Source organism: Theropithecus gelada, unplaced genomic scaffold (genome assembly GCF_003255815.1).
Source record: "Theropithecus gelada isolate Dixy unplaced genomic scaffold, Tgel_1.0 HiC_scaffold_15884, whole genome shotgun sequence".
NCBI lineage: Eukaryota > Metazoa > Chordata > Mammalia > Primates > Cercopithecidae > Theropithecus > Theropithecus gelada.
Genome location: NW_020257641.1, coordinates 2,273,478 through 2,287,244, shown reverse-complemented (window position 1 = coordinate 2,287,244; position 13,767 = coordinate 2,273,478). Strand labels below are relative to the sequence as shown.

The 13,767-nt window shown below is 45.8% G+C and overlaps 1 protein-coding gene across 1 annotated transcript in view; it reads left to right on the top strand.

Moving 5' to 3' along the window:
- The window catches only part of LOC112617174 (secretin receptor), a 77,702-nt gene that overhangs the window by 50,275 nt on the left and 13,660 nt on the right, over positions 1-13,767 (top strand). Inside the window, exons 5-7 of the mRNA XM_025373933.1 lie at positions 2,520-2,617; positions 4,172-4,304; positions 6,357-6,510. Coding sequence (XP_025229718.1) covers positions 2,520-2,617; positions 4,172-4,304; positions 6,357-6,510 — 385 coding nt within the window. The remainder of the gene's footprint in view (positions 1-2,519; positions 2,618-4,171; positions 4,305-6,356; positions 6,511-13,767) is intronic.

The window sequence follows — 13,767 nt, the reverse complement described above, 5'->3', positions numbered from 1 at the left end:
ACCTCACCCGGCTAGCTTTTTGTATTTTTTTAGTAGAGACGGGGTTTCACCGTGTTAGCCAGGATGGTCTCGATCTTCTGACCTCGTGATTCGCCCGTCTCGGCCTCCCAAAGTGCTGGGATTACAGGGTTGAGCCACCGTGCCTGGCCTAAAATGTATTTTTTTAAAAATTGTCAGCAGAATCCATTTCATATAATTCAACCTAATATGTTTTTACATATAGCTAGAATCACATTGCACGTGTAAAGTTTGAATTCTGCCTTTTCATGTAATAATATATCAGCATGTCCTGACTTATTTTAAACTCTTGGTAAACAACATTTTATTAGTGGTCTAGCGTGAAAGTCATTTGTATTTAAAATAATGGATTTAACTATTCTACTGTTGGACATTTGGGTTTTTTAAATCACTAATACTTTTGTGATAAACGTCTTCATGTATAAATACGCTTTTAAATTTCTGATTATTTCTTAGAATCAATTCCTGGAGGAAGAAGGGAGGTCAAAGGGTCATATTTCAAAGGTTCTTGATATGTATTTCTATATTATCTTCCAGAAAGATCGAGCCAGTTTTTAGTCCCACTATACCCTCACCTGCAGAGAAAATTATTACTTTTAAATATTTGTTAGTTTGGTTGGTAAACATTGTTCTTTTAATTTTTATTCCCTTGATTCTTTTTGATACCACTTTATTTTTTGAACCTAAATGCAGATCTTTTAATTTTTTTTTTTTTTTTTCGCAACAGAGTCTCACTTTGTCGCCCAGGCTGTAGCACGGTGGTGCAATGTCAGCTCACGGCAACCTCCGCCTCCTGGGTTCAAGCAAGCCTCCTGCCTCAGCCTCCCAAGTAGCTGGGATTACAGGCACACACCACCATGCCTGGATAATTTTTGTATTTTTGGTAGAGACAGGGTTTCTCCATGTTGTCCAGGCTGGTCTCGAACTCTAACCTCAAGTGATCCACCCACTCTGGCCTCCTAAAGTGCTGGGATTACAGGTGTGAGCCACCACGCCTGGTCAGATCTTTTAATTTTCTGACCAATATTCCACTTAGATCATTTTGACTCAAAGATGAGCCAATAGTGTGAAGTGGCTGCTGGATAAGTGAATGCCTGCTTGGCTGCATAGGCGCGCAATGTATAGATCAGGGGAGATGGGAGGTGATGGAGCCCTTCTACCTCTTCCTGGTCAGAGAATGCTTCTGGAGCTTTTCAGCTATGTGGTTCTGGGGGTCTTATTGAAGAAGAACATTAACAAACTGGAGCATATTAATTTAACTAATGGTTGAAGGATTGTGGAAAGAGGTTGAAGACACAGGGAATATTTTTGTATGTATGTATGTATGTATTTATTTATTTATTTACTTGAGATAGAGTCTTCCTCTGTCACCCAGGCTGGAGTGCAGTGGCTGGATCACAGCTCACTGCAGCCTTGACCTCCCGGGCTGGAGTGATCCTCCTACCTCAGCCTCTGAGTGGCTGTGACCACATATGTGCACTACTATGCCTGGCTATTTAAATTTTTTTGTAGAGACAGTGTTTCACAATGTTGCCCAGGCTGGTCTTGAACTCCTGAGCTCAAGCAATCCTTCCTCTTTAGACTCCCAAAGTGCTGGGATTACAGGCATGAGCCACCGCATCTGACCTGACACAGGGAATATTTGACATAGAGAAAATGAACGAGAAACAGATAGGCAGAATAGCTGTGTTAAGAAATGGCAGGCCTCCCTGTATGACCTTTGTAACTTTTCTATATAAAACCGGCCTTATATAAAAGACAAATCCAGTTTAAGTGGCTCCAGAAGACACAAAATGGACCAATAGGTGGTGCAAGTAATTTATTTATTTATTTTTTATTTTTATTTTTATTTTTTTTGAGACAGAGTCTCGCTGTGTGGCCCAGGCTGGAGTGCAGTGGCCAGATCTCAGCTCACTGCAAGCTCCGCCTCCCGGGTTCACGCCATTCTCCTGCCTCAGCCTCCTGAGTAGCTGGGACTACAGGCGCCGGCCACCTCGACCGGCTAGCTTTTTGTATGTTTTAGTAGAGACGGGGTTTCACCGTGTTAGCCAGGATGGTCTCGATCTCCTGACCTTGTGATCCGCCCGTCTCAGACTCCCAAAGTGCTGGGATTACAGGTTTGAGCCACCGTGCCCGGCCAATTTATTTTAACTTCACATAAACAAAATCTAATATTGTGTGCTGTTTTACACCAAATAACTTTCTCAAAGGGCAGTGAGCACTTTGTCTCTAGAGGTATTCAAGCAAAGGCTTGAATTCAGAGAGTTGGTAAGGGGCCCTATACATAAGGTGGAAGTTTGAATTGGCATCAGATGATCCCTAAGGGCTTTTCCAGTGCCAAGATGTTACGGTGTTATGTGTCTGTGTATTGGCGTCCTTGGGGTATGGACAGAATAGCAGCGTTGGTGGGGTTCAAGCTGCCTGAAGCGGGTGCAGTGAGGCACAGAAGGGCAGAGCTAGCCAGGAGGGCCGGTGGGGCTGACACGTGCCTCTCTCTGCAGCACTCCTACCTGCTGAAGCTGAAAGTCATGTACACCGTGGGCTACAGCTCCTCCCTGGTCATGCTCCTGGTCGCCCTTGGCATCCTCTGTGCTTTCCGGTGAGAACACATTGCCAGCTCTCCATACCCCAGCCCTCCCCAGGCACAGACTTTGGGTCTCTTCTCAGCCACCCAGGACAGAAAGAGGAAGGTCTGAGTAAACTACCTTGTCATCTCTTGATCTAAAGCTGACCTATGGCAAAACATCGATGCTCCTGTCACCTCATTCATCCCTTTATTTGTTCAACATTTACTAAGCACTACTGAGGAACTTATGGCCGGTCGCTTTATATATATTATTCTAATTTTCACACAATGCTATGGGATAGGTAACAGGAACCCCATTTTACAGGAGTACTAGCGAGATTCTGTTGCAAGAGACAGAAATCCACCTCGAAACAGCGTAAGAAAAACAAAAGCGACCTGACCCACATAAGTGGCAAGTTCAGAGGCATCTGCTGTAGGCATGGCTGGATCTAGGTGTTCAGCGGCATCAGCAGCACTAGGTCTATCTCCCTCCATTCCTCTGCTCTGGGTTGGCCTCATCCTCTGGCAGGCTTTCTGCAGAAGTGGCAGAGACAACCACCAGTAGTTACTGGCATTCATCCCGCTAGCTCAGCAACACCAGGGCCAACGAGAGCCTCTTCCCTCCTGGTTCCAGTAAAAGTCCTCTGAGTTCTCATAGGCCAGGCTTAGGTCACATGCTCAATTCTGAGCCAATCACTATGGACAGCGATGGAGCGCTCTGATTGGTCAAGTCTGTCATGAGGGTGAGAAGGGTGGAGCCCTTCCAATCCAGAGCGGAATGGGTTTCCCAGAAGAAAGCCTGTTTCCGGTCCCAGAAGAAGCAGAACAAGTAACTGACTTCTGTCCCCTGCAGCAGAGGAGGACGCTGAAACTCTGGGAAGTGGAAAGGCTTGCTCAAGGTCACAGAGCTGCTAAGTGGCGGAGCCAAAGTCTTCTTTCTCCCCGCAGCCTGTGTTCTTTCTGTGCCCCCAGCCCTCTCCCGTTCTGGTTGCCATCCTCACCCCTCCCGCAAAACAATTCTGGGAGCTGGAGATGGTGGTAGTTCAGGGCAGAATACAATGTTGCCCCTAGAGCCCCAGCTTTGTATTTATTCATTTGGGGACAAGGTCTTGCTCTGCTGCCGGGGCTGGAGTGCAGTGGCAATGATAGCTCACTGCAGCCTCGAACTCCTGGGCTCAAGCGATCCTCCTACCTCGGCCTCTTGTACAAGGAATACAGGCAGGCACTACCATGTCCAGCTAATTTTAAAAAAAAAATTTTTTTTTTTTGGTAGATACAGAGGTCTCAATATGTGAACTCATGGCCTCAAGTGATCTTCCTGCCTTGGCCTCTCTAAGTACTGGGATTACAGGTGTGAGCCACACTGTGGCTGGCCTTTTTTTTTTTTCACTACAGCATGTAGCAAATTAGACTGGCCATCTGGGGACCCTCGTCCTCATTCAGGTTATGCTCACAGAATGTGTTACCCAGAAAGAGCTGAAGTCTAGGGCCTCAGTTTCCCCAGTGCACTAGAGGCAGGTGGGCCTGGCTGAGTCCCAGCCCCTCAGCGGACTCTGGCCTCTATGGCCCTACATTCTCTCCCTGCAGGAGGCTCCACTGCACCCGCAACTACATCCACATGCACCTGTTCGTGTCCTTCATCCTTCGCGCCCTGTCCAACTTCATCAAGGACGCTGTGCTCTTCTCCTCAGATGATGTCGCCTACTGCGATGCCCACAGGGTAATATGCCTGGGTGCCCCGGGGTGTCGCCAGGCCTGCCTACCTTCCCCAGCCTAACTTTGGAGAGGGAAGTAGCCTAGTTATCCTTCCTCCAAGCCCCTGCTGAGGCTGCACTTAATACCAAGGATGAAGTGGCCAGTGCTGACTCTGGGCCAGGAGGTTCAGGGAGATTCCACAGCCACATGTGCACAATCTGGGTCACGTAGGAGAGAAGCTTGTGGGGGTTGCCGTAAACTCCCAGTGTCCAGGAGTGAACTAGCCACTCTAGGAATTAGATATAGAGGGAGATTCCTCTTTTCCCTACTTCTGCCAGTTCCTAGCTGAAGAAAGATGACCCGGTCTGTAGAGGGTGGGGGTTGGTCCTAAAAAGAAAAGAGTGAGCACAGGCCAGTATGTCTATATAAACGCGTTTGCGATAAAACAGTTGTGTTTTCTTAAATCTAACCCCCTTTCTCCTTCCAAATGCCCAGATGACTCAATTCATTGCAATCACCCTGTGTGTCAATTGGGATTCCCTTTGCTGCAAATAACAGAAAACTATATATTGGAGTCTTAAACAAATGGGAACTGTTTCCTACAGAAGCAGTCCGCAGATAAGGTGGCGCAATGGCTGTGCGATGCCATGAGGGACACAGTCTTTTTCCCCGTTTCTGCACTGCCATCCTTAGAGTAGGCCTTTGATGTCATGCTTTACATGGTAAAAGGTTAAACATTTTTTTTCTTTTGGGCAGCTTTGCCTTTCTATTGAGAAAAGGTACCCTCCCCAGAAACTCCTACCTGCATCTCATTGGCTAGAGTTGAATCATGTAACCACACTTAATTGCAAAGGAAGCAGGGTGATTGAGTTTTTTCCTGTCACAGTCTCTATTGTAGAGGCGAGCAAGGGAGAAAAGAGACTGGAAATTGAGATTAGTTCAGCCAGCCTGCCTGACATTTCCTACCACTCACCTGTTTGTATTGTTCATAGTTGTGTGTGTATGTGTGTGTGAGTGTGTGTATTTTCTGACTCAGACTGAGAGGTTCTTCAAGTAGGATCCATGTCTCTCAAGGAGGTCTCCAGGATGAAACAAGAGTACTTGTTGGGAGTCAGGAGCCTTAAATCCTAGCCACGCTTCATTACTGACCAGCAGTGGACAAGGCCAGCAACGCCCCAGCAGGGAACCTTCTCAAGTTTTACTAAACATTAGACTCACAAGTCAACAATGGGCCTTACCTGGAGTCAGAGGCTCTGGGAAGGCCATAAGGCAGGAACCACCACTGTCTCGCAGGCAGCACTGGGTGCTCCTCCTTCTCTAGCTTGTCTTTGCGGCAGCCCTAGGGCTATCCCAGGAGCTGTCCCATCCTCAGGGGACAGCTCAATGCAAAGCAAAGGACAAAGGCCCTACCATGGCAGAGGTACAGGAGCTGTGCTGGTGTAGAAGCCTGGTGCCCCACAATTCTATCAGCATAACTTCCAGGGATCCCTGCAGGGGACATGCCTGTGAAAAGAGTCAGTCACTGCATCAGGGAAGTCCAACTCTATGACATTCCCATCAGATATGTGGAGAGTGCAATGTACCAGCCAGGGCCATTTTTGCCATAATCAGTGATGCCTCCTAACAGAGTTGGCACATCCCTTCATTATGTGTTTGCAAGGGAACTGAGTTTAGAAAAGATTTAACCCTTTGCTCAGAAATCTCTTCCCTTTCTAGGCCTTGGTTTCCTCATCTGAAAAAATGAGGGGATTGGGCAGTATCCGGCACAGTTTTGTGGTTGAAGGACTGTCTCCTCATCTAGCCTGGCAGCCAGTGCTAGCTTTCGAACCTAGTTCCTGCTCCTGTGATGGCTCATTGGCCAGCTTGACTGAACCCACCAGGTCTGTGGACTCCCACTCTCTAGAGAATGCTGCGGGCCTGATGGAGGAAGGCCACAGAAGATGGCCTTGAACCCCAGAGGCCTGTTCTTGTGGCCTGGTTCCTGCCCCTACAACACCCTCTTGCTCTCTTTGGGGCCACTCACCAGAGGGAGCCCCACTGCCACCCGGCCTGGGCTCAGCTGCCTCTCTCTGTCCAGGCGGGCTGCAAGCTGGTCATGGTGCTGTTCCAGTACTGCATCATGGCCAACTACTCCTGGCTGCTGGTGGAAGGCCTCTACCTTCACACACTCCTCGCCATCTCCTTCTTCTCTGAAAGAAAGTACCTCCAGGGATTTGTGGCACTCGGATGGGGTATGTTTCTCCCTGGGTCTGGTACTTGCATGGTATGTGGGAAGGGGCGCTGAGTCGAGAGTCAGAGGGTTTGGCTACTAGTTCCAGCTCCACAATTAACTAACTTGTGTAATCTTTTTTTTTTGGAGTTGGAGTTTCGCTCTTGTTGCCCATGCTGAAGTGCAATGGTGTGATCTCGGCTCACTGCAACCTTCATGTCCCGGGTTCAAGTGATTCTCCTACCTCAGCTTCCCAAGTAGCTGGGATTACAGGCATGTGCCACCACACCCAGCTAATTTTGTATTTTTAGTTGAGCCAGGGTTTCACCATGTTGGTCAGGCTAGTCTTGAACTCCTGACCTCAGGTGATCCACCTGCCTCGGCCTCCCAAAGTGCCGGGATTACAGGCGTGAGCTACCGCGTCCAGCTAACTTGTGTAATCTTAGAGGAGTTCCTTGATGTTTAACCCTCTGGTCTCAGTTTACTTCTCTGTCAAGTGGGAAATCATAGCTCAAATTTAGCCCCAGTTTCTGGCATCTAGATCTTTTTACAGTTCGTTCCTACCCAATACTCGTTGCCTCATCTGCCTTCAGACGGTCCATTCCTACATTCTCTTTCTTGCTTCCTTTCTGTATTAGGATGCTTTTGACTGCTGGCATCAGAAAATCTGTCAAGCTTTAAACATAAACGAAATCAATTGGCTCATATAACTGAAAAGTCCAGGGATCACCAACTTCAGGAGAGGCTGAATCCAGCAGCTTAACACTGTTTCTTTCTGTCTCTACTTTGCCTTCTGTAACATCGGCTTTATAGTTAGGCTGCTGTTTCTAGTGGAATGGCCAGCAGCTTCTGGGCTAGAGACTTCCTTGTACCAAACTCCAGTGAGAGAAAGAAGAGACTCTGTCCAGCATTCGCAGCAAATATTCAAAGGCGCACTCTGGTTGGACTGCTTAAATCTCATAGACACCCTTGAACTAGTCACAGAGGCCTGAGAGAATGAAATATGTTGATTGGCCTAAGCTACTGAAACCACGTGACTTCCCGAAGGAAACTCAGGATTCATCGTCTAGGAAAGAGGTGAAATGAGAGCGAGACAGCCAAGTGCAGGCCCCCATTCCATCTCTCTCCCTTTTCCTTTCCCATCAATGAAGACGATAAACAACTTCCATTTTGAGGGCACTTGCTGTGTGCCAGGCCTTGGATTCAGCACTTTACATGTATCATTTAATCATCGCAGCGATCTCCAGGGGCCTCTCAGAGACCTCAGCTCAGAGACACAACATAACATACTCGACTCACACAGTAAACAAAGACAGACCTCAGGATTCAAGCCAACACTTGTCTGTTTCCAAAGCCCTGTAACTTTCACCCTGCCATTAACATCCATCCATCCATCCATCCATCCATCCATCCATCCATCCATCCATCCATCNATTAACATCCATCCATCCATCCATCCATCCATCCATCCATCCATCCATCCATCCATCTGTCCGTCCATCCATCCATCCACCCACCCATCCACCCATGCACACATCCACCCACCCTTCCATCCATTCCTGTATCCATTCATCCATTAGTTGTTCATTTGATAAACGTGAAAGTTACCCTAAGGAGTTCTAGACAGAGAGCCAGGTTCCTGTGAGTGACTCAGAGGCTTACAGAGATAGTCATGTACACCCGGCATTAGCTTCTTTTGGTTTCTTTAAGAAGTGCCTTCAAGAAGTGTCCCTGCCAGGAGTGCCCTCTGCTGCCTTTGCTGCTGGTCTAAATCCTTATTTGCAAGGGCCCCGTCTCCCCATCAGGGAAGCTGCCTGAGCTGGCAGAGCTGGCTGAGCCCTCCTGCTTCTGAACCTTGGCAGCCCAATTAGCACCTGACCCTTGGCCAGCGGGAGGTTGCCGGGTTATGCCAGTGTCTCCAGAGGTCAGCAATCCCAGAGAGCCTGGGGACCAGGGACTTGCCTTATGCAGCTGACTCTGCCGAAAAAAAAAGCACCCAACTCACTGAGCCCAACTCACTAAGCTTTAAGTCCCAGATATGCCAGGATTCCATTGTATGAACATGGACAGTTTCCCCATCTATAATACCAGGATCGTAATTTATTCAACATTCTTCGAGCACTTCCTGTGTTCAGAGATTACAAAGCTGCATTGTCATAACATCTCTGTCACAGGATTTTAAGATGTTTGAATGAAATAACAAGAACCTTCCTTTCTTCTTCAAATCTTTATGGAGCATCTACTATACGCCAGCCCTGTGCTGGGTGCTGAGAGTTGAGTAACATATAAAACAGCAGTGGTTCTCTTGCTCCTGACCTGTTTGCCTGCCAGACACCAAAGGGGTCCCTGGAAAGCCTGAAGCCCCTCTATCTGTGAGAAGCTTTTTTCATGCAAAGGTAATGACCCCTGCTTGAATTTATACTGACTTCCCCCAAGATAGGTTGTTTAAATGGGTGCACGCCTACTGTAAAACCTTGCAAAAAAATTTTTTTAAGTAGAAAAAAAAAATTACCCTATTCCCACAGATTGAACTTTTTTTGAGATTTCCTCCCAACCTTTTTTTCTACTTGCAGTTTTTCCTCACATAGCTGTGGTCATTCTCTATGAAGAATTTTGAATTTCGCTTCTTCCCATTAACACATAAGCATGTTCTATATTATTTCAACTCTTTCATAAACATTTTAAACTACCATATAGATGGATAAATATAACATAGATGCATTTAACCACATACCTACTGTTTGGACATTTAGGTTGTCCCACTATTATAAAAGCACAGTGATGAATACCTTTATGGGCAAAGCGTTTTCTGTATGTAAGACAGAATCCCAGGATATGGATTCCTGAGTGGAAAGGAATGAGCACGTTTAAGGTTTTTAATACTTACGCAAAGCTTTTGACTTTTTCAAAGCAGCTGAGGTCTGACTCTGTGCCCAGAAAAGAGTGATAGTGCAGGCTTTATAGATGAGCCAGGGCCAGGTGCGGTGGCTCACGCCTGTAATCCCAGCACTTTGGGAGGCCGAGACGGGTGGATCACGAGGTCAGGAGATCGAGACCATCCTGGCTAACACGGTGAAACCCTGTCTCTATTAAAAAAATACAAAAAAAAAAAAAAAAAAACTAGCTGGGCGAGGTGGCGGGCACCTGTAGTCCCAGCTACTTGGGAGGCTGAGGCAGGAGAATGGCATGAACCCGGGAGACAGAGCTTGCAGTGAGCCGAAATCCGGCCACTGCACTCCAGCCTGGGCGACAGAGCGAGACTCCGTCTCAAAAAAAAAAAAAAAAAGAAATAGATGAGCCAGGCTGCCACTCAGTGACTGAGAGCATGGGTGAGGGTCTGCCAAACCCAGCTTGCTGCACTCGCTGCCCAGAGACTCTGAGGCTGTGGGTCTGGGCTGGCCGGAGACGGCATTTCTGACATTTTCCCAGGTGATACTCATGCTGCTGGTCCAGGGGCCACACTGAGCCATCGACTTAAAGCATTACAAATTTTTCAAACATTCCCACCAACTTGGCACTAAGGATGGACGATAATGAAGGAGTGCCTCTCAAAACCCATGTTCTTTGCCCAAAGCACCAAGAATTGAGGCAAGATTTTTTTTTTTTTTTTTGTAAGATAGGGTCTCTCTTTGTCACCCAGGCTGGAGTGCAACAGTTCAATCATGGCTCACTGCAGCCTCAACCTCCTGGGCTCAAGTGATCCTTCTGCCTCAGCCTTCTGAGTAGCTGTGACTACAGGTATGCACCACCGTACCTAGCTAATTTTTACTTACTTATTTTTATTTTTTGTAGAGACAGTGTCTCACTATGTTGCCCAGGCTGGTCTTGAACACGTGGCCTCAAGTGATCTTCCCGCCTCAGCCTCCCACAGTGCTAGGATTACAGGCATGAGCCACCACACCCAGCCCAAGGCATTTGTTTAATTGTTATTTTTATCAAAGTCACTCATGTAATTGGTTTAAATAATTAAACAAAAGACTACAAGGTTTATAATAAACAAAAGCTATCTCCTGTCTTCACTTTTTATTCCCGAGCTCAGCCTCCAGAGTTAATGCCCTTTCACCCTTTTAACTTGTTCCTCCTAAGATTGACTCTCGTGTTTCTAAACAATACACTACTGTTTCTTGATTTGTCTGTTTGAAGCATTAGTTATTGACTCCTTATGGTGGAAGATAAGAATATAAAATTATTTTTTCTTTTCTGAGAGAATCTCACTCTCTTGCCCAAGCTGGAGTGCAGTGGTGCAATCACAGCCCACTACAACCTCAAGCTCCTGGGCTCAAACGATCCTCCTGGCTCAACCTCCCAAGTACCTAGGACTACAGGTGCATGCCACCACATCTGGCTGATTTTTTACATTTATTATAGAGACAGGGTCTTGCCATGTCTCCCAGACTGGTCTTGAACTCCTGGGCTCAAACGATCCTCCTGCATCAGCTTCCCAAAGTGCTGGGATTGTAGTTGTAAACCATTGCACCCAACCAAGAATATAAAATTCTTAATCCTCTACCTCCATTCTTCCATTACAGTTTCTTATAATTTTTGGTTAAATCAGATTCAGTGTATACATTATCATATCTATGTAAATAGTGTTTACTACTGAGACAAGTGGTGTACAATAATTTTACTTTCAATCTTATTTAACTTTTTATTTTCCTGGAATCATTTTTCATTTGCTTTTTTAAAAATATATATTGCTAGCATCAATTCTCTCAAATTCTCTCGACAACCTTCCAAAGCTATTTATTTTCCAAATCATCAGATGCAATAGGAAATCTATCAGTTCCTATTTGTTTGTTTCCGCTATATTAGTTCCTAAGGCTATCTTAACAAATTGCCACAAACTTGGTGGCTTAAAACAACAGAAAATTACTGTCTCACAGTTCTGGAGGCCAGAAGTCTGAAATCAAAGGGTTGGCAGGGTTGGTTTCTTCTGGAGGCCCTGATAGAGAATCCATCCCATATCTCTTTCCTACCTTCTGGTGGTGGCTGGCAATGCTTGGCATTCCTTGACTTGTAGTTGCATCAGCCTCATTCCTGCTTATGTCTTTATGTGGACTTCTTCCTCTGTGTCTTCTCTGTCTGTGTGTCTCTCATGGCCTTCTTATAAGGATGCCAGTCATATTGGAGTAGGGGCCCACCGTTCTCCAGTATGACTTTATCTTAACCAATTACATCTGAAAATATCCTATTTCCAAGTAAGGTTATAGTCTGAGGTGCTGGGTTGACATGAATTTTGGGGAGACACTATTCAACCTGATATACTTGCCAGTGTTTTTTCTAGAGCTTTCTGCCTTCTTGCTTGACTTGGGCTGGCTGTTCTCCAGATTCACTCAGCTCCCTTAGCTTTCACCTTTTTCCACAAATTGTTTCCTTCCTTTCTCGTCTCCCTGTCTTTGGTTTACTCTCTAGTTGTGTTGGAGCACATCCTCCAGTATCTGTCTAACCAAGAGCACCTGGAAGGAATCTTTTTTAAATTGCACGTCTGAAGATATCTTTGTTCAACCTTCACACATAATTCATCATTTTGCTGGACATAAAACAAGTTGAAGGCCAGGCACGGTGGCTCACACATGTAATCCCAGCAATTTGGGAAGCCGAGGTGGGCAGATCACTTGAGGTCAGGAGTTCGAGACCAGCATGGCCAACCTGGTGAAACCCTGTCTTTACTAAAAATACAAAAATTAGGCGTGATGGTGGATGCCTGTAATCTCAGCTATTCAAGAGGCTGAGACAGGAGAATAGCTTGAACCCTGGTGGCGGAGGTTGCAGAGAGCTGAGACCACTGCAATCTAGCCTGGGCAACAGAGTGAGACTTCATCTTAAAAAAAAAAAAAAAAAAAAAGTTGAAAAATCATTTTCCCCAGAATTTTGAGGGTCTTTTGTTTTGGCATCAGCATTATTGGGAGTGCCATGCCATTTTGCTTCCTGAACTTTTTACTCCTTTCTACATAAACTGCAGGATCTTCTCTCGGTGTGCTGAAATGTCACGGGGATGTGCTGTGATGCAAGTCTTTTTTCATCTCTTTTCCTGGCCTATGGTGTCCCTTTCATCTGAAAATTCATGTCTTTCATTTCTTGAAAATGTTCTTACATTATCTATGTAATTGTTTCTTTCCTTCTGTTTTTTATCTTCGGTTTTCTGAAACTCCCTTTAGTCTAATGTTGTACATCCTGGAATAACCTCTAATGTTCGAATTTCTTTTTCCTGCTTTTCATTCTGCTGTTGTTTTTTCTGCTGAGAGATTCCTAGTCTTTATCTTCCAACCCATCTATTGCATGTTGAGCTGTGGTTATCATATGTTCCATTCCTAAGCCCCCTTTCTTGTTTTCCGAGCACTCCCTGTTGACAGCATCCTGTTTGTGTCTTGTAGATGCGACCTTTTATCTCTCCTTTTATCTCTCCTACGGAGTTCCTTAGAATTGTTTTGTTCAAGTTCCTTCTGCTTCCTGTATGGTCTGTTTCCTCTGAGTTCCTTTTCTCTGATTGTTTTGGTCTTTGTCTTTTATGTAATAAGATGTTGGTGACCTTGGCTGTCTGTTCCTATTTAAGGATGAATCACTTCAGAGCCAGCTAATGGCTGTCAGGGGTGTGGGGCTTGTCTCTCAAGGAACACTGGGCTGGAAGTGTTGGAGGGTCCCCCATGGCTATCTATAGGCCTTTTGTCTGGGGCTGTTCAGTTCCTCTAGAGAATCCTTTCATCTCCAGCCTGCAGTGGCAGGGAGGCGGGCAGAGGGTAGAGGGTTGGGGTAGGCGTAGAAGCCTGTTCAGTAGAGGCCTGAAAACTGAGCGGCCCCGGGCCTGGGGCTTTTACCATTCAGCTTGAGCATGTCCGTTAGAAATAGAATCTGATTTAAGTATTTCTGCTTAAAAAAAAAAAGCATCTGAGCCATACATCTAGCTTAAAATTTTCTGGTAGCCACAATCAACACAGTAAAATGAAACAGGCGGTATTTGTTTCAATAATCTATTCTGCTTAACCCAACACAACCAAAATAGTATCATGTCAATGTATAATCAATATAAAAATTGGTAATGACATATTTTACATTCTTTTTTTTTTTTTTTTTTTTTTTTTTTATTGAGACGGAGTTTCTCTCTCGTCACCCAGGCTGGAGTGCAGTGGTGCAATCTCGACTCACTGCAATCTCCGCCTCCTGGGTTCAAGTGATTCTCCCACCTCAGCCTCCCGAGTAGCTGGGATTACAGGCATGAGCCACCACGCCTGGCTAATTTTTGTCTTTTATTTTAATAGAGATGGGGTTTCACCCTGTTGGC